This window comes from Notamacropus eugenii, chromosome 1, assembly GCF_028372415.1.
Source record: "Notamacropus eugenii isolate mMacEug1 chromosome 1, mMacEug1.pri_v2, whole genome shotgun sequence".
Taxonomy (NCBI): domain Eukaryota; kingdom Metazoa; phylum Chordata; class Mammalia; order Diprotodontia; family Macropodidae; genus Notamacropus; species Notamacropus eugenii.
Window position 1 is genome coordinate 521157003 of NC_092872.1, and position 20435 is coordinate 521177437.

Consider the following 20435-nt stretch of genomic DNA (forward strand, 5'->3'; position numbering starts at 1 on the left):
GTTCCCTGATCTGTAGTATAACTGCACTTGATCAGATATTCTCTAAGACTATTCCACTTCAAAGTTCAGTGAAAAGAGTCCTGGCTCTGAAGTCAGAAGACCTGAATTCAAATCTCACCTTTGATGCTTACCACCTGTATGACCTTGGAGAGATTATTTAACCACCCTGAACTTCAGGATTCTCATGTATAAAATAATGGAGCTGGACTATATGGTCACTGAGGTCTTTTCCAGCTCTGGCTGGAATGATTCTATCATTTTAATATACTGAGGGTGTGAATCTAAACATCAGCATTGACGCTTATTAACCACAGATATCACTGTACCTCAATTTCTCCAGCTATAAAATGAGATAATATTTGTAGTATTCACTTTTCTGTGTTGTTGCCCCAAAAAAGCATTTATTTAAAAGTGCTATAGAAAGATAAATTTCTGAATAATTTCTAAGAAAGTGGTAGTAAGTGTTATTATTTAGAGATTCCAGGATCATATAGGGAGGGCTCAAAGACCTTCCAAATTCAGGTTTCTGATATCAAGGACCATTTTCAGAATAGGTCTGACTAACACTGTCTAACACATCCCAGCACAAAGGGAATGTCTTCATCTCAAAGAGTTCCTTTCATGAAGGCACCTAGTGCTTTAGTAAGAAGACTAGATCAGGATTTAAGGACCTGGGTTCTAGCCTTGACTGCCACTAATCAATGTGTGACTTTGCTCAAGTCACTTCCATCTTTTAGTTTGTTTCCTTATCTGTTAAATGAGGGATTTAGATATGTCTTTGCCCCACCCTCTCTATTCCTTCACCTCTTTCCTTCCCTCTGAGGGACCCAGCACAAGGACTCTAGGGACATCTCACTCTTGTGCTGTTTCCAAAACTGTTAATGAAGTGCACTGCTAAATGCAGTTACAGTCCTGGGGGCTAAGAATATAGCTGACATCAGCCTTGTCAGTTTCCGAATGAATCAGAGCCCAGCTTGGGGGGGAAGAGGGAGGTGATAGGGAGGGGGGACTGGAGAGAGAATGTTCCCTAGTTGTCAAATCAAAGCCTTAAATATAATCCAAACCTGACCTGCATGGGTCCAGGGAGGTAGAGAGATGGAGGTACATTCCCTGGAGAGTCAAAAGAAAGGAGACCAGAGAGGGGACAACAGGGGCTTAGTCAGTGACTGGATAGGACTGCAGCTATCTAAGACACTCAAAGGAGAGGATTTGGGAAAGAAATCTGACTACACAGGTGTTGAGTGGAGGGCAGCTGCTAGCAAAAGTGAGGTCAAATATGGTCACGCATGGAGTAGCCATGGGGTTCTAGAAAGAGCTCTGGACTGAGAGTCAGAAAGCCAAGATTTCTGACCTTGGCTTTGCCACGAATTTCCTGTGTGACTTCAGGTATCTCATCTCCCCTCTCTTGGCCTTAATAAAATGAGACAGATTGGACTAGATGGTCTTTAAGTTTCCTTTCAGATTCTATTTGTGCAGGTGATCTCAGAAGATGCCCTTTTCTCTAGTGTTTTCCCTATCTTAGACAAAGACTTGTCTCTCTCCTCAACATTTTCTCCTACACATTTAATTCACCACATTTATCATCTACCTAACATTCATTAAGTACCTGGTGTTCATAGAGCACCATGCTAGCCATTGGGAGTGTGGGTAGGGAAGGGAAAGCAGAGGAAACAAAACAAAATTTGAATGCCTTGCTCCTCCCCTCATGGAACTTACAATCTGTGGATCATGGCTCTATCTGCCTCTGCCTCCAAAGAGAAGATCAGGGATGGTAATTATGGCTATCAAAGGGACCAGGGATCAAGCTCAGATCAAAAAGCTGAAAAAGAAGAAACACTCAGCAAGTCTTTTCAACACAAAGGCAGCTGAGCTAGACAAAATTTTTGGATTTTGGAGGACTGGAATGGAGGTGGGGAAGGGTGGGGGAAGGGCACTTTTGTCTATATTATCCCAGTAATATAATCAGACTCGGAAATTCCTTCAGGATAATTTAAGTGAAGCTTTTTTTATTCTTTATTGAATTAACTGGATAATTGGTCCAATTCCCTGCTTCATTTTGGCTACAGGAGTCCCAAAGGGATTCTTGGTTTTTCCCAGGCAATAGCCAAAAAAGGGTTATATTGTGAAATCCTTCATTAATACTTCATAAATTTGCCTTACACCAGCCCTGTGAAGTGTTCCAAATATTATTGACATGATTTACCCCATTTTACAGTTAAGAAAAGAAAGGCCTAGAGAAATTGTGACTTTCCCAGGTTTAGTAAGTAAAGGAGCAAAAAATAGAACCCAAATCTTCTGACTCCGGGTTCTTTTTCCATTACTCTGTTGCAATCTTCATTGTACAGATGAGGAAATTAGGACAGAGAGAGAAAGTGTCACAGGCTCACACAGTTAATAAATTGACTTCTTAGATCCAGGACTGGAAAACAGATCTCCTTACACTAAGTCCAATGGCCTTCCTACCATATTATGCTATCATGAAGACAGAGTTTTAGAAGAGGCAACAGGGGCTCAATCAACCTTAGGGAGAGAATGCGATGGGAGAAACTGCCTCCCCCAGATTAACAGGAATCGGGACCAGTCATACACTTAGAGCATGGGTTTTGCAAGGACAGGGTACTTTTTCACCTCCAGGGGGGTTGTAGATAGTTTGTTTTCCATCAAAAGTCTCAGGTCATATTTCAAGGACAGAAGGGAACACTAGTTCTGGGAAAAAAAATTCTGGCAAGACAGGAAGAAAAAGGTCAAAGAAGCAGGGGCAGAGGTGGGGAACAGAGAGATTCAGAAGGCATTCCCAGGGGTGTCTGGAACCATGGCAGTAAAGAGAAGAGGATCCAGAGTGGATCTGACTTTGATCCCTACCATAGCCCCGATTAGAGCCCCGGAGAACCCATTTGTTCAGGGAGTGTAGTACAGCGGAAACATCACTGGGGTAGACCAGGGTTTGAATTCTTCCTCTGCTGCTCCCTAGCTATATGACCTCAGGCAAGTGACGATTTCTCTGGTCCTCACCTCTCTCCTTTGTAAAATAAAGATCCAGGGAGACAATCAATATATCTAAAGTGCTTATAGAAATGTAAATGTGACTATTAGTGATAACTAAGTTTCCCTTGATCTTACACAAACCTACACACTAATCAGGAGACTAGAGCAGTAGCTGCAACACTGGCCTTCTATTCAGCAGACCTGCAATGGAACCTTGGCTCTGCCACCTGCTCACTGAGACATTAGGAAAGATGCTCTCTGAGGCAGCATTCCAGCCTCTGTTAGAACAGGGATGATAACTCCTGTGCTACATCTCTTCAGGACTAAGGGTTTTTAAGAGATTGAACCTGGGATGTCATTGTTACAAAGATGCTTCGGGGTGGATCAGTGCAGATCAACATCTTTCCTCCAGCTTATAGTCTTATCAGAGGTGGGGAACCTCTAGCCTTGAGGCCTCATGTGCTCCTCTAGGTCCTAAAGTTTGGCTGCTGCAGAACCTAGAGAACCTACAGGGCCACATGTGGCCTCGAGGTCCCACATTCCTCCCTTCCCCCACCTTAGAGAGTTGTCTCTAAGGCACTGAAGAGTGAAATGACTACCTGGTCAGATAATCAGTATTTATCAGACATGGATTTGAACCTGGATTTTCCTGACTTAGAAGTCTTATTGCTTATTGGTCTATCTCTGGCTCTGCTTGTCTTTGTCACTGTCTCAGTTTGTCTCTGTCTGTCTCTCTGTCTTTGTCTCTCTGTCAGTCTTTCTCCGCTCCCCATATGTTTTGGGGTTTTTTTAGTTCAAGAATTATATGCAACACTGTGAGGAAAATAGTACAAGGACACATAGATACAGATGGAAGAACTAGAGCACCATGTACATTTTACACATACTGAAAATTGTGACCTTAAAGTGTTACAGAAATGTGAAGTATGGTGATAAGAATAAATCTGCCCACAGATTTTGAAAACCTGACTCCCCAAGTCTGTGAGAACTCCTGACCTGGGCTGTATCTTCCTAGGCTCTGGGACCCAGGTGAGGACTGAAGGAGGTGCCTCGTGTGTTTTACAGAACTGGAGCCTAAACCCCGGATCCAGCGCAAACTCATCCTTTAGGCTGAAGGAAAGGGGAGGAGTGGGAAGGAGGAGAAAGGAGCTGGTCTGGTCTGTGGGCGCCTGAGGAAACTTCTATCCCGAAGACACTGGCCCAGCTCCTCCGGGAGAGGACCGCTGCTGACGGGCTGTTGCCATGGAAACCTCTTTCCTTCCCTCTCGACGCTCACAGCATCCTGGCGCCGCTCCTGCAGCTGCGGGGGCCAGAGCCGAATGGAGAGACGGCGGCCAGGCTAGGCTCTAATTCCTCGCTACGTCCTCTGTCACCGCCCAGGTCCACCCCGTAGCCTCGGGAGGACCGAATTGAAAAGTACCTGCTGTCCCTCCTCGCTCCCTCCTCCCATCTTTCCCTTCCGCCAGTCGCATTCCAGAATTCCCATGGGCTGCCAATCTGCTACCCAAGCTTAAGGGCTCGACCACCTGGAACTGGGTTCCTAGATCCACCTCCCTAAATGCAGCGAAAATTGATAAGGAAACAGAAGAGGGTTTAAGCTGAGACAATCACCACTTGGATTTTCTGCCCATCCTCCACCCCCAGGATACACTGCTTCCAGGAGTGCCGTGGGCAGCAGCGATGAAATCCTAGCAAACGATCAGATTTAACAGATGAAAGGGACCTCAGAAGAAACATAGATCCCCTTCCTCATTTTATGAGTGAGGCCAGTGAGGCCCATAAAAGATAAGTGACTTATCCAAGGTCACAACAAAGTTGTAGTCCCGCAACTGTTGGCAGAGGGAGATGAGTGGCTCAAAAGGCAGGTTTAGAGGTATACTTCAATCCAAATCATAAGCTATTGAAAGGAGCCGTGGCATAATAGAAAAGTTATTGAATTGGGAGTCAGGGGACCTGGGCTCGAGTCCTGACTGTCATTTGTGACCTTGGACAAGTCATTTCACCTTGTGGAGTTTTTTTCTCCTAGCTTTGCTGGATCCTGGATGTGTGACCATGGGCAAGACACTTCCTCTTTCTGGGATTTAACTTCGCCTTCCACACAATGAAAGACGAGCTCTTGGATCACTCCTGGAGGAAAAGCTGTATTCTTCCTTTTGGGGGTTAGTGGTGGCGGTGTAGGGTGTATCAGAGTTTTTAAAAATTATATTAATGACTTTTTTACACCCCAGTCATGTTTCAATAACCTCTCCAGTACCCACCTCCTAATAACGGTATACCCGAACAACAGTTTAGCAAGTTAAAAAAACCAATAACACTACAATTTCATGAATTTTGAGCCTCAGATCATCTGATACGTCTCCTGGGAAACATTTCCATTCGGCTGGATTCTCAGTATTCTAGGCCGGATGCGGGCTTCTTAAGTAGGGGCTTGCTTCTCTTATGCAAAGGTACTGAAAAGGCTTTAAAAGACCTTGCTTAGAGACGGGAATGGGAAGCCAGGCCGAAGAGGAATGAGGGCAATAACCAGAACGCAAGGACACCTCCAAGTTCCCTTTACCTTTTTCGGGTTCTAACAGGATGGAGTTCGAACTTTAGCGATAAGACAGTGACAATAAACTCCTGCTCCAAGTATTTGTTCTAATGCTGACAGCTACTGAAAGAGACTTCCCCCTCCCCCCGCACGGCCACAACCACGGCCACAACCAGAGCCACACATGCATCTTGCGCTCCCGAGCGCACACACACACACACCCAGCTGGCCGGCCCGGCCTCCCTGCCCAGCCCCTCCAGGCTGAAGGGAAGCTTTTTCACCCTGGAAACGATTTCCAGTTTGATCCATTCAGTGGAGCCGCTCCTTGCGCCATGACTCAGAAGAGGCGCTCATAGGGCAGAGGAGGGGGCTCGCCTCACCGGAAGCGCGGTCAGGGACACAGTCTTCTTTCTCAGGAAGGGGGAACGGCGGAGGAAGGAAGGCGATGTAGAGGATTTCAGAGGGGAGGAGGGAGAGGCGAGATAGCGTTAAGCCATTTCTGAAAGCTTCAGAAGCAGCGTGAGAAAGATCCCTGACAGAGAGCCAGGAGGCTTGGGGTCGAGTTCGGGCTCCGCACTCGCTAACCGTGTGACCATCCCTTCTCCGGGCCTCAGTTGCCTAGAATCGAATGGGAGTAATAACCACTGCTTTGCTTCTCCCACCAGGGAGAATTTGAGGTAGATACGGTAAAAAAAAAAAAACAACAAAAAAAACCAAAAAAAAAACAAGTACTATTCATAGGTGAGGTATTAAAACTGATGGACGGCCCGGATGTTACAATTGCGCCTTGGAAACCTTTGAAAGGACCAGAGAAAAGACGCCCGCCCACTGGCTTTATGGACGAGCGGTGGAAAGACATGGACGAGAATGACACAGGATAAGAAGGCATGAGTAGTCTGAGAGGCGTTGTGATCTGTATAGGTGGAGGGGTCGAAAACCCATGAGATCACGGATCCACTGAGGGTATTTTGCCCTTTTCCCGAGATAAAGCAGCTCCTTTTAGAAACTAGCTGAGCAAAATGCAACTGGTTATCATTGTCAGCAGAAGTGAGAAGTAAAATATGTGGTTTTTCAAAAAATTTCTCTCCAGAAGAGAAATGAACCATACATACAGCATTCTGCTTCTGATGTTCTAGTGAAAATCTTTGGAGGTGAATATGAAGCTTTAATCTCATTCTCCTATGGAGTCCAAACTGTGCCCCACGCCCATCACCACTGCAGCCCAGGCACTAAGCAGTAAGACGCTGAGCAAAGGCTTTTGTGAACTGCTACTTCACCCCCAAACTTTTCTAGACCCCAGGTCATTTTTCCACAGTCAGATTTCTTGCTGTCATAGTCCTGACCTGAAAAGGAACAAGTCAGAGAAACATGTGGTTGACCCTGACCCCCCCCCCCCCATAACATCAAACTGTGAGGTTTCCCATTCCTAGTTGGAGAAGAGGCACAAAGTCCTTCCCCTAGGATGCCTGGTATTGTCCTCTAAGAGCTGACCTCTTTGTTTAAGAAGGGGAATGTTGAGGTGAGATTGGGGTGGGTGTAGGAGTGGAGAGAAAAAGGAAGGGATTTGCTTCACCTCTCTAGTCCTCAACAGATGGGCCCTAGAAATTCAGTTCTGACATTCAGTTATCTTTCTTCTTAGAACAATGAATGTCAATGTTCCCTTCTAATCCTGAAGTTCAGCTATATCTTCTTAGGAGGCATTCTTTCCCTCTTCCCTGTCTGGGGATGGGGATGGGGGGTGGCAGAGAGAGACAGAGAGAGATCATTCAAAATGGCCATGTTGGCATCTGAGCACATCTGCATGGGGAAGGGTGAGGAAGGGAATGGGGGTCTTTGCCCCTTAGTCTGACTTCAGGAAATTGTTCTTTCCCTCCCTCTCCCCCAAGCCTCCAAATCAGCTTTTCCAATCAGTTAGTCTGGGGAGTCTGGTTCCACACAGAATCCTTGAAATTCTTTCAGACTTAAATAGGATCATAGATCCAGAGCCAGAAGGGACTTCAGAAACCATCTAGTCCAACCCCCTCTTTTCACAGATAAGGAAACTAAAGGGCCCAAGAAGGATAAATGACTTGTCCAACATCAAACAGACAGTATTCAGCAGATGAGAGATTTAAATCCAGGTGCTCTGACTCCACTGCTCTGACTATTCTCTGGTTATTCTGCTTCTCTCCAGTTATACCAGGAGGGCAAACAAAATAAGTCTCTTCTCCATTCCAGAGCATGTAGGGATCAACCTCTTTGTTATTTCACTATTCTCTCCACAAGTGCCCATTGCTAACCAGGTCTTAGCAGAGAAGGCTTTCAGAGAATAGTTCAAAATCTCCCCTCCTAGCCTTGAGAGGTAGCACATAGAGCACTGGACTTGTCCTGTCACAGATATTTCCGTGTGACTTTGGAGAAGTCACTTAATGTCTCTGTGCTTCATGTTCCTCATCTGTAAAACGGAAAAGGGCAGAAGTCTTTCAGGTCCCTTTCAGCTCTGAATCTATGATCCTATAATCCTTACATTTGGTTCACTTTCTGGCCCAGCCAGCAACTACAGTTGCAATGGAGTCAAAGCTGATATTACTAGATAGTTTTCACACACACACACACATACACACACACACACACACACACACACACACACTCAATCCAGAATAGCTCCCTAGAAGCCATCTTTTACTTAAATGAAATAAAGTACCAAAAGAAAGTTCATCCCATTCCTCACACAACCCCATCAGACTTGCCTGTTTTGTTTGGTCCCCAACTGGATATTCCTTAATATCTCCCAGACCCTATACCCTCCCTTCTTACTCTTTCTCTGGGTAAGGGTTAACAAACCTATGGCTCCAGCACCCCAAATGTCTTTTTGGCCTGCTAGATGATGCCAAGTCCAACCTATTCCCCAACTAGCTATCTAAAGGCTTGTCCTCTGGGACACTGCCCCAGAGAAAGCCACCATTGGTCAAAAAAGCCCAAAGTCAGGATCCCTGTTTAAATCACAGGTCTTCCCCAGGTGGAATTGATAAAGAGATTAAAGGAAGGAGCTTTATCTGCACTGTTCTTCCTTTCCTATTCTGCCCCAATGTCTGTTGGACCACAAGCTCTGATGAGGAAGGCGTGCGGGAGGGGGGGGGGGGGACGTGGGGGGGGGGGGGGTCCGTGGGGCCTTGAGCAAGCTCCCGCTCTAGAAATTGGAGGGGTGGTGGTGGTGCAGGGCGCCGAAGATACGCTAAGGGTACAAACAGGAGGTCTCAACCCAGGATTCTGCTCCTAGACCTCCCCAGGGACTGCCTTAAAAAAAACCAGACTACGCCCCGGGGGCCATCTCGTGGGGAAGGGCATGTATCCTATCCCAGAGCCCTCAGTAGAGGGCCACTTCGACTGGCGAGGCCAACGGTGCTGTTTCTGTTGTCCCTCATCTCCCCCTCAGTCCCTATCTCTCAACACTTCCAGCCCCATCCCTGGGGGCCATCCTTTATCACTTCGTCCGCTCTCCTCCACTGAGGCCTCTCCAGAATTCCAGCTCTTGCCTCCTCCTGCTCCCACCCCTCTACCCCAGCCTCTGGAACCCCCCACCCAGTCTCCTTCACTCTGCGGGTTTCCCTCCCCCACCATCCCCCTATCCTCTTCCCGACTCTCACCAGTGTCTTCTTCGTCGAAGGAGTTCATGCAGGGGAAGTAGATGGCGAGCGCCTCGAAGGAGGCGGACAGACTGAGGCGGCTCTGAGAGCGCTCCATGTAGAGCCCAGGAGGACCGGCCCCGGGCGCCTCGGCCGCCGGCGGCTTGGCCAGCTTAGCCGCCCCATTTTTGACCCGGAGCACCGCGCGCGGCGTCTTGGCGGCTTGGCTGGGGCTCCTAAGGAAGAAGGGAAGGAGCCGCTGGGGCTCGGGCTCGGGCTACTGGTCTGCGGAGCCCACACCCAGGGCGCTGCGATGGGCTCTGGGCTTAAGCAGCTGCGCCTGAACCGCTGGAAGTGGATGGGATAGGATGGGACGAAGTGGGGCAGGGCCGGGCCGGGCCGGGCCGGGCCGCGCCAAGGTGAGGCGCGCGGAGCCTGGGGACAGGCTGCTTTCCAGTCTGCGGCGCAGACCTGACTGGCGCTTCATTCCCCCAGCCCAGGGCGGGCTCTAGAGTGAAGTCATCTGCTCAGCCAATCGGCGCAGCCCGCGGAGGGAGGGGGCTCCCGGGGAGCCGGGGAATTGGGGGGCTCGACGTTAAAGGGGAAGTGGGCTTGAGGCGGGCGGGGCCCTAAACTGGGGTCACCATCCTCCAGGGACGCTGGACAGCGCTCGACTAGCTTCCGAGTCAGACAAGCGCAAAGCCAAGGAGCAGGTGTCACTGACAGCGGTGAGAATGCAGAGCGACAAGTGGGGTGGTGCTGGTTAGAGAAGCAGAGGTCTTAGAACTAGAAGGGGCCTTCAACATGGTCTAATTATAGATGCAGAATATTTAGAATCTGAGGATCTTGTAATTTAAATCCAGCCCTCGAATTTTATAGAGGCCAAAATTGAGGTCCACGGAGGTATTGGAACTTGCCCAAGGTTATACAGAGAGTTAAGCAGAAGAGCCAGGATTTGAGCTCAGGTTTTCTGACTCCAAATGCTTCAGGTCTTCTCTCTTTCCCCACACATTATGCTTCCCAAAGTGCTATGATATCCCTTTCTTTCCTTTCTCCTTTATCTCAGTGTGCCTACCTTTATTCGTTCCCTGGTTGGGCATATAGGGAAGGGAATCAGTCAAATTGGATCACATGATCTCCACTCTCTTTAATCTCCCCCTCTTTTGAATTTGCAACCCACTTTTAAAATGTTATCCCTTTGGGGAGAAGAATGTCCTGGATAGATTTTGCCCTTTTCCCACAAGAGGAACCTTATGCAAAGGGAGGATCTGGGAATGTGAATGAAAGGGAGGGTTACTCTGACTCCCTTGGGTGGGGTGAAGTGGGGAGGGCAAGGAAGGCCGGATTCAAACTCAGATATTGGAAGTCTCTGGTTCCATGTGTATGAAGTTTTTACACAGTCAACTTCCTACAACAGTCCAATGAAATAAGTAAGTTTTGCATGTGACCAGAGTGGGTAGGTTGGATACTGCCAAAGAGAATGACACAAACTTGTCTTCCCTGGGAAGAATTAGGTTGATCAATGCTTGGTTTGGAAGAGTCAATCAGAAGGCCTGAGTTACAGTTCAGTACAGCCGCTAACTCACTGTGTGGCCTCATTCCAGATAGTTAAAATGCTGGGCTTGGAATCCACAACACCTGGGTCCAAATCTTGCCTCAGACTCTTACTAATGATGACTTTAGGCAAATCATCTAACCTCTCAGAGCCTCAGTTTCTTCTTTTATAAAATGGGGCTAAGATTAGCACTCACCTCATGGGATTATTGTGAGACTCAGATGAAATATCTTCTTAGAATGCTATATAAATTTTTACCATCATCATTATTACAAGTTATTTTCCATAGCTTGGTCTCAATTTTTTCATCTGCAAAATGAGATTGAGCTAGATGATCCCCAACTTCTCTTCCACAGTTGACATTCTAGGTCCTAAAGTCTCTTCCATTTCTATTCTGCAGTAGTGATATCTTGTTTACCTCCTAGGGCTGTCATAAAGATAAAATATGTTTGTCAATGGAAAACTTTTTTGAAAATTTCCAAGCTCTGTATGAATGGGGGGTGGAGGGGGGGAGATTTGATTATTATGGCTCGGGGAACCATGGGTTAGGGTAGGGCAGAATCCCATTAACTGGAATGGGGTCTGAGCCCTAGTCTCTCAGTGCCCCTGATTTTCCATTCATAGTAAAATAAAGGACTTTCTCAAACATGCAAAGACTAGAGGGAATTACCAAAACTATTCAACAGATTTGCTTAGGGTAGAGGTAGCCTTCAGGTGCTCAACTCTTTCCTAAGAATCTGTGGGGAGGAGTGTTTCAGAACTATCCAAGCCACAGAGTCTTGATAAATCATTCCCTTGGACATCCCTGGAATCCACAAGATCAGATCCCCAGGCTCAAACTACAAGTACCAGAGAGAAAAGAAGGATTAGAATTGCCCCCCCCCCCCCAGCCCTAGAAAGCAAAACTAACAATGAGAGTGGAAAGAATTATAGGAAGGCGAGTTTTAGATAGGTATAAGGAAGGAATTCTTCATAATCAGAGCTGTCCTGATCAAATGGGCTGCCTTGAAAGGTAAGTTCTCTATCACTGAAGGTGTTTAAGCAGAGGTTGGACCACCATTTATTTGGAAGTTGTAGAGGGTATTCCTGTTCTAGGTAGGGCTTGGGCTAGATAAATCAATAAACTTTTATTAAACACCCACTACTGCTAAGCACCCATGATATACTTCCTGGAGAAGTACATAGAAATTATCTGTGGTGCTTTACCTGAATGTCCCAAAAGGGGATTCAATGGACAATGCCATTCTTGAACTCATATGCTAGGTGCTAAGGATACAAAGATGCAAAACAGTCATCCCCTCAGTGTTTACATTCTGTCAGAGAAAATAATAAAACATGAACAAGAATACCTCAGAGACTTTGTGGGTTCAGTTCCAGATTACTGCAATATAGTTAATATAGTAATAGAGCAAGTCACATGAATTTTTTGGCTTCTCAGTGCATATAAAAGTTATGTTTACACTACAATGTAGCTTATTAAGTATCCAATAGCAGAAGGTCTAAAAAATGGGCAAATCTTAATTAAAAATACTTTATTGCTAAAAAAAATATGCTAACCATCATCTTAGCTTTCAATAAGTCATAATCTTTTTGTTGATAGGAAGTCTTGCCTAGATGGTGGTGGCTGTTGACTGATCAGTGGTTGTTGTAGGTTGGGGTGGCTGTGGCAGTTTCTTAAAGTAAGATAACAATGAATTTTGCCTCATCAATTGACTATTCCTTTTACCTGAACACTTAAAAGCCATTGTGGACTTATTAATTGGCTTAATTTCAAAATATTTTAAAAACTACCAAAACATGACACACAGACACTACATGGGCACGTGGTGTTGGAAAAATGGCACCAACAGACTTGTTCGACAGAAGGTTTCCACAAACCTTTAACATGTAAAAAAAAGTAATATCTGCAAAGCACAATAAACCAAAGTACAAAAACAATATAAGTAAATAAAAATATATAAAGTAATTTTTTGATCAGGGGCAAGGAAGGGGTAATAGCAGCTGAAGGGATCAGGAAAAACTTCAAGACAGGAATAGCCCTTGAGCAAAGATTTTAAATTAAGAAAGATAGGGGTTCAAAGACACATAGGTGAGGAATGCACTACAGACATCAGAGTACAACTCATGCAAAGGCACAGATATGAGAAATGGATTATTGCATAGAAAGTACAGTAAGTGTGTAAATCCAGTCTGGCTGGTCTACAGCTTCAACTGCATGGAAGGGACCAGTTTACAATGTTTAGAAAGCTGAGTTGAAGCCAGATTGTGAAGGTCTTCAAATGCCAAACAGAGGAGTTTGTATTTTTAACCCAGAGGCGGTTGGGAACCACTAGAGCTTCTTGAGTTGGGGGAAAGACATGGTCAGAATTCTCTTTTCATAATATCACTTTTGCAGCTGTGTGGAGGAAGGATTAGAGATAGGAGATAATGGGGTCAGGGAGACTAACTATGAGATCATTGTAATAATCCAGGTCAAAGGTAAGGAGGGCCTAAATTAAGGTGATAGCTGTGTGACTGAAGATAAGGGGACAGATGTAAAGGACTCTGTGGAGGTAGAGTCAACAAGATTTGGCAACTGATCAGATGCATTGAGAATGACTCCTAGGTGGGATGATTGAAGGAAAAACTGAGTTACCCCAGAATTAGGGAAGGATAGGTTTCTGGTGGGAAAGGTAACGAGTTCTGTTCTGAACTACTTCCACCTTTGGGAACATGAGAAGTGGCCAGAAAAGTAGAAGAATCATGAGAGAGGAATGTCATAAGAAGAGAAATTATCATAGAGGAAAGCATGATCGATATATAAAATGCTACAGAGAAGTCAAGAAAGCTGAGGACTAAGAAAAATTATTGAACTGGGCAATTAAGAGATAACTGGTAACTCTGGAGACAGTAGTTTGAACAATGATGCTGGAAGACAGATTATGAAGAACTGAGAAATTAATTTGAGGAGAGGACACTAAGGTCATGAGTGTAGGTAGCGTTTTTTTCTAGGAATTTGGGAAAGAGAAGAGAGATATAACTTTATCAAGATATTAGGAGACACCCTGTTTTCCTGAGCTGAGGCGAAAGAAGCAGGTTGTGCCTTGAGCTTGGTGTAACAGTCCTTTGCACTCACTCTCTAGATGATCTCACCTTCTGGCAAAATCACATAATTATTGTATTGCTTTGACGAGCACCGGACATTCTCTGAGCTTAGACAAGCACCTGACAAGTTTGGTAAGTTCTGGTCATGAAATCTTGCTATGAATCAAAGTTGTCACATTGTCCTGTTACCCCTCATTACCAGGGCAGTCATTGCTGTAAGTACTGAGATTTGGCCACACTGCCTTGGGTTCCTGAACTAGGGGCAGGGCCCCAGCACGGGTGTATAATCCCCCTCCTTGCTTGCAGGTCACTTCCCTCACTTTGAAATTAAGCTTCTATTCAATCCCTGACTCTCCTGCCTCTAGCCTGTTCTGCTGTCCACAGGTTAGAGGTCAGTTCAGTCCAGTTGAGAACTTGAAAAAAATGGGAAAGTCAAGTGGGCATTTTTAAGGATGGCAGTGACCTGGGCACACTTTGAATCCTTTCAAGTTTTCTGATTCTGACATTCTATGACTAAGACAGAGTTCCCAAGGCAATTTTAAGAAGCTCTAACATCGTACAACGTGTTCGGGAACAGTGGTTCTGCTATTTACTCAAATCATTGAAACTCTCTGGACCCTGTTTCCTCACCCTGAAAGTAAAGGCATTGAATTAAACTTCTTTAAGGCTCCTCTTTAAGGCTTCTTCCACAGTCATACTGGAAGAGGAAGCTATTACAAAAATATATGAAAAAAAAGTCTGGGGAAGTGGTAGATGGTGAACATGGGTTCATAGCATGTGTGAGATCCTCAGTTCTTTGTTCATAGCATCATAGATGTCCAAGTGGAGAGATTTTAGAGATCACCCAGTCCAACCCCCTCATTTTACAGGTGAGGAAACTGAGGTCCAGATAAGTGAAATGACTTGCCACATGAAATGGAATGTTTATGTGACAGAAGGGAGGATTTGAACTCAGTTCTTCTGACTGGAAACTAGCACTCTTTCCTCTTACCCACCCTTCTTTGCCCTTTCCTAATATTAGTTATGCTAGAGCTTCTTCCTCGAGTAACTAAGAGGCAAGGGAGAAGGGAGCCAGTATTTATTAAGTACACATCAGGAACTGTGCTAATCAATTTACAAATATTATCTCATTTGACCTGTAGACACATTTTGCTTACTTTGTGAACTCCAAGTAGGTGCACAGGAATTTCATGTAAATGGAGTAGCTTGAGTTGGTATAGTAGCCTCCAGAGGGTCAAGGATCTGATTATTCTAGTATCCAACTGTCTCAGACATGACTGATGTTTTTTGACTTGCCTGGCTTTAATAGGGCACTAGACTTAAAGTTCGGAAGATCTGGGTCCAAATCTAGCCATAAATACTAACTGTGCAGCTCTGGGCAAGTCACTTAAACTTTTAGTCTCAGTTTCCTCATATTTAAACTGAAAGGGTTAGACAAGATTGCCTCTAAGGTTCCTTACAGCTCTAAGTCTAAGATCCTATGATGCCAGGTCTTTGATGTTAAGGCTGGAACCTTTCATGCTAGAATATTCTATGTTCTATGGTATGGTCCTGGTATATCCTTGTCTGGATATCAGAGGGGGAAAACCAAGCTGACTCACTGGGTGAGATCTCTTCCCTGTAAGAGCTGAAGCCTGGGCTGCTCTGATACACTGAGTGACAATGATAGGTTCAGTCCTGGAGTCAGCCTCTACATGCATCATCATGGGCTTCTTCCTCTTCCTGCCAAGGGTAGAAGACTGCCATCCCTGAAACTCTGGCAGCATCCATGATTGTTTCTCCAACTCCCCCCTTCCCATCTCCATTTTGAAGGTGTTACCTTCTATTGCTTCATGGCGGAGGGTGAAGGGGGAAGTGGAGAATGGAGTGTTGTTCCTTCCTTGCTCTTCTGTGCTTCTATGCTCTTGTTGTTTAGTCCTTTTGAGTTGTGGCTGACTCCTTTTGATCTCATTTAGGCTTTTCTTGACAGATACTGGAGTGGTTTGCCATTTTCTTCTCTGGTTCATTTTACAGATGAGGAAACTGAGGCAAATAATGTTAAATGACTTACCCAGGGTCACATAATTAGTAAGTATCTGAGGCCAGATTTGAACTCAGGTTTCCCTGATTCCAGATCTGGCACTCTATCCATTGCACCACCTAGCCACCCCATGCTCCTAGCCTTTGATATCTCCAGTTAAGTAAGTTACATAGTCTCTCTCTCTCTCTCTCTCTCTCTCTCTCTCTCTCTCTCTCCATTTCCACCCACTTTTTTAAAAAAGAGAACCTGTGATTTCACTACTGTAAAGAGCTTTTTGAAACAAATAATTTTAGAGGACTGCCTAGGGAAGTGAGAGATTAAATGATTTGCCCAGGGTCACACTGCTAGCATATGGCACAGGAGGGTCTTGAACTCAGGTTTTCCTGATTCCCACCAAGGGATAGCTCTATCCAGGAGACCATCAGCCTTCCCTTAAACACCCTAAACATGGGCCTATTGCTTTAAGCCATATATTTCTTCCACAAAACCCTTTCTGAGTTTCAGAATTATTGCAATTCACTGACAGTAGCCGAGGCAGCAGCCAGGCAGTGGTGGAGTATCCTGGAAAAGTAGATAGAACAAAGTGCGCGTGCTTGTCCATGTGTGACCCAAGAGGAGACTCTAAGGACAATGTCATTCCTTAATTCCTGCCTCCTAGTAAGGAAGGGAATTTCTTAGGCAGCATGATCATAGAATATATAGCTTTCTAGCTAGAAACAGGTGATTTCTGAGCAGCATCAAACTTGGAAGTTTCCATAACAGTACCACAAATTCAAGAGTTCAGAGATTTGTCCTTCTAGAGAGAGAAGCACTGTCCCTCCCAACAACCTGGGAGGCAGGTGCTATTATTACCCCCACTTTACAGTTGAGGAAACTGAGGAAACCAGAGATTAAGTGACTTGCCTGGGGTCCTATAGCTAGTGCCTGAGTCCAGATTTGAACTCAGATCTTCCTGACTTCAGATCCAGAGCTCTCTATCCACCTAGAGACTATAAGAAACTAAGGTACAGTGTGAGGAAGCAGAAGATCTATACTTTGCTCACCTTATTTCCATGAGTTATTCACATAATTCAGATTTGAAAGGAAGGCATTTGCCTACTTAGTAGATCCAGAATATGATTCCATTCCAAGAGGAGTTCAAACCACAGGGTGATGACTCTATGATCCTGGAAGTGGGGTGAACTTTTCCATTGAGAGAAGAGGGATTTACAAGAATGTTGGGTATTACCCCCAATGAAAATCTGAAACTCATTTCCCTTTCAAGGGAAATCTAACACACAGGGTGGCACTGAGTCGAAAACTTTGGGACCATGATTGGGAGGCAAGAACCTCAGAAAAGGGAAAAGAAATATGTTGATTGTTTGCAAGCTATTGTGAATCCCTTTATTTATTTTCTGCATTTGTTTATGGGCTCCTGTGATTCCTTTGGGTTTCATACATTCTCTCTGTATAGTGAAATAAAGGCTATTCTGTATACATTACCATTGTTACCTCAAATTCCTGTACAGAAACAGATATAGGTACTCACACTTACAGTGGCCTAGAATCAGTCTCATGGCCTATTCTCAGGGGCAGCCTAGGAGGATTAGAGATGCTGGTGGGTTTATATCTTTCCAGAATGGGCTCAGATTCTTAAATGGCAGTGTTGAAAGAAAATAGCACTAAGAAAGAAGAGATAACCCAGCAGTTCTCATCCATTTGTATTTATACAAATACGTTCATTTACATAAAGCAATCATTAGCATACAAAAGCACTTATAAATCCAAAGAATATGTAACATATTAGCATATGCTAATACTTCCATTTACGTAGTAGGCACTACATTATATACAAACATTTCCATTTATCTAGAATGCAAATCATCACTTGAAGCATTTTTATTTTCATAGGAAAGACAAGAACAAGAATATCATTTATACAGAAAAAAGCATGTAAGTTTCTCACGTGTGTGTACACACACTATGTTGGTACACATCACCACTAATGCATGGAACACAATAGATATGGTCATTGTCACTTACATAAAGTATATGGGCATGTGCTACCACTGGCATTTGAGAACCCAGTACAGACAGTCACAATTACATGAAAGCCAAAACATACAATCACAATTTATATATTCACAAAGAGCCCAAGAAATTCCTCCAATTTATATGGAATACATCAGTTATATGATCATTGTTATTGACATGGAACATATCAGAGCATGCAGTCACTAACTTTTACACAGAATACATTAGTGTCTATGATCCTTGCTACTTATAAGGACCATACAAGCACATACAACCTTTGACACATACATAGAATTCATAAGTATCACTATCTGGGCCATAACGAAGCACTGTTTTGCAAATCATCCCCAAGTTGTGAGACATTTCCCCTCCTTCCCACAAACCAAGGGAGCCTAATCCATCAAGGCTGAGGGGGAAGAAGAGAAAAATGCTCAGAGGTAGGGGAAGAAGACATAGAAGGAATCAACAGTAGTTGACATCAGTTAGCTCATAGACCTGTAGACAGGAGGGATAATATTGGCACACAGATACCTGTGTGGAAGACATATCAAAGAGATAGAAAGTGCTATTCAGAGGCTAGGAAGAGCACTAGTGGCTGAGGAAATCAGCAAAAGCTTTATGGCAGAGGAGAGTTTTGAGCTAGTTCTTAAGATGTTGGAGAGGCATGGTTTCTAGGCACATATTTTAGTTGACACAGTGGATAGAGTACCACACCTAGAATCAGGAAGACTCATTTTCCTGAGTTCAAATCCAGTCTCAGACACTTAGTAGCTGTGTAACCCTGAACAAGTCACTTAACCCAATTTGCCTCAGTTTCTTCATCTGTAAAATGATTTGGAGAAGACATGGAAGACCACTCCAGTATCTTTGCCAAGAAAACCCCAAAAGGGGCCACAAAGAGTAGATACAACTGAAACAACTGAACAATTTTAATTTGACTGCACCATTAAATACATGTCAGGGAACCATGGGAAATCAGGCAGGTTGGAATTAGATGGTGAAGTGCTATATATACCCAGCTGGGGAGTTTGTAGGGTAGCATGGCAGTAGTAATAGTGGTCTGGACATAGAATCTAAGGATTCAGTCTGAGGCTCTGCTTGCCATTAATTAACTATGTGACTTTGTTCTTCTCTGAACTCCAATTTACCCCTCTGCAAAGTTGGGGTGGGAGGGAGATTGAACTAATTTATCTCCAAATTTCCTTCTATCTCTGCCAGCCATAATATTCTAAGTTCTACTGGAAATACGGTAGATGCTCATCAATTGGGAAATTGCTAAATAAATTGGAGTAATATGTGAATGTAATGGAATTGTGCTATAAGAAGTGATGACTACAGTGAATTCAGAGAAGTTTAGGGAGACTTGGATGAATTGATGCAAAGTGGAATAAGTAAAACCAGGAGAACATTACACACAATAACTACAACTAAATAGAAAAAACAATAATCATAATATAATTGAAAATTAATGTGGCAAAATTACAAAGAGAAAGCATAGTCCCAAAACAGAGATATAAAAATATATTTCCCCCACTCCTTTGCATAGATGAGGGGTACAATGGATAAGGAACATCACATCTATTGTCAGATTTTTTTCAATGTATTGATAGATTTTGCTGAATTTTTTTCTCTTCTTTTTTTCTTTTCTCTTTGTTTTAGGGGGTGCCTTTTAGGAAGGGGGAGAGGGAAAGAATAAAAGGAGAAAATCAGATGGTATAAAAACAAAAGATATTAATTTTATTTTTGACTAGTACAAAACCTGCATGTATATCCTGGATGTGATGTAAGGGCCAGTGGCACACTGCCTTTATAGAGAGCTCAGAACTTTCTAGGTAATTCTCCATCTTCTATCAGCAACTCTACTAGGTTTCTATTCTAGGGAATGTCATACTTCCTGTCCCTTCCCAGCCCCCAACTCTCTGCTTCCTTTTGCATGTCACCTTCTGTCATTAAGTTATAAACTCCTTGAATTCAGGGACTGTTTTTTTTTTTAATTTGTAACCCCAATGCTTAGCACAGTGCCTGGCACATAGTAGGTGCTTAATTAATGTTCATCCAATTGAATTGGGCAGGAGTTATTTAGAACTAGGCTAGGTGACATTAGGGAGGATATCTATGTAGAGATCTGGTTCTGGGGACACAATTATTCCTGACTCCCCTGGTGTTGGGAACACTCTATTGTTTGATTCCACAATACCCCTTCCTGCCCCCAAAATTGGAATGGGTAGTAGGATGGGAAGAGAACAAGCATTTATTGAGGACCCACTCTGTGCCAAATGCTGTGTTAAATTTTACAAATATTAATATCATTATTAATGTTGCTGGCAAATGTACGTAATAAAAGCAGGAATGTGAGTCAAGGGGATGGAGGGCAATGACCTTGCCTTCGTCACTTATTTTTTTTGTTATTGCTCAATTTCATTTGCATGATAATCAAAAAGGACTTCGGAAGAAAAGTGAACTCTGTAGTTGCCATTGGCACGTAAACCTGAGGAGTGCACACGAACACACTCATGGACCCCTGCACCGAGAATCCCCAGTTTTTATGGGGGTACAGAATCTTCATCAGGAATGAAATGGATATTATAAAGAATTTTCTAGCCCTAAGTTAGATGTTGTCCAAGATCATTGACCTTAAGTTAG

General features: G+C 44.1%; 1 protein-coding gene across 1 annotated transcript in view; it reads right to left on the reverse strand.

The window, feature by feature from the left end:
* RIMS4 (regulating synaptic membrane exocytosis 4) overlaps positions 1–9579 on the reverse strand; it is a 63570-nt gene extending 53991 nt beyond the window's left edge. The window contains exon 1 of the mRNA XM_072633690.1: positions 9142–9579. Coding sequence (XP_072489791.1) covers positions 9142–9238 — 97 coding nt within the window. The 5' untranslated portion in view covers positions 9239–9579. The remainder of the gene's footprint in view (positions 1–9141) is intronic.
* Between the last annotated feature and the right edge of the window lie 10856 nt (positions 9580–20435).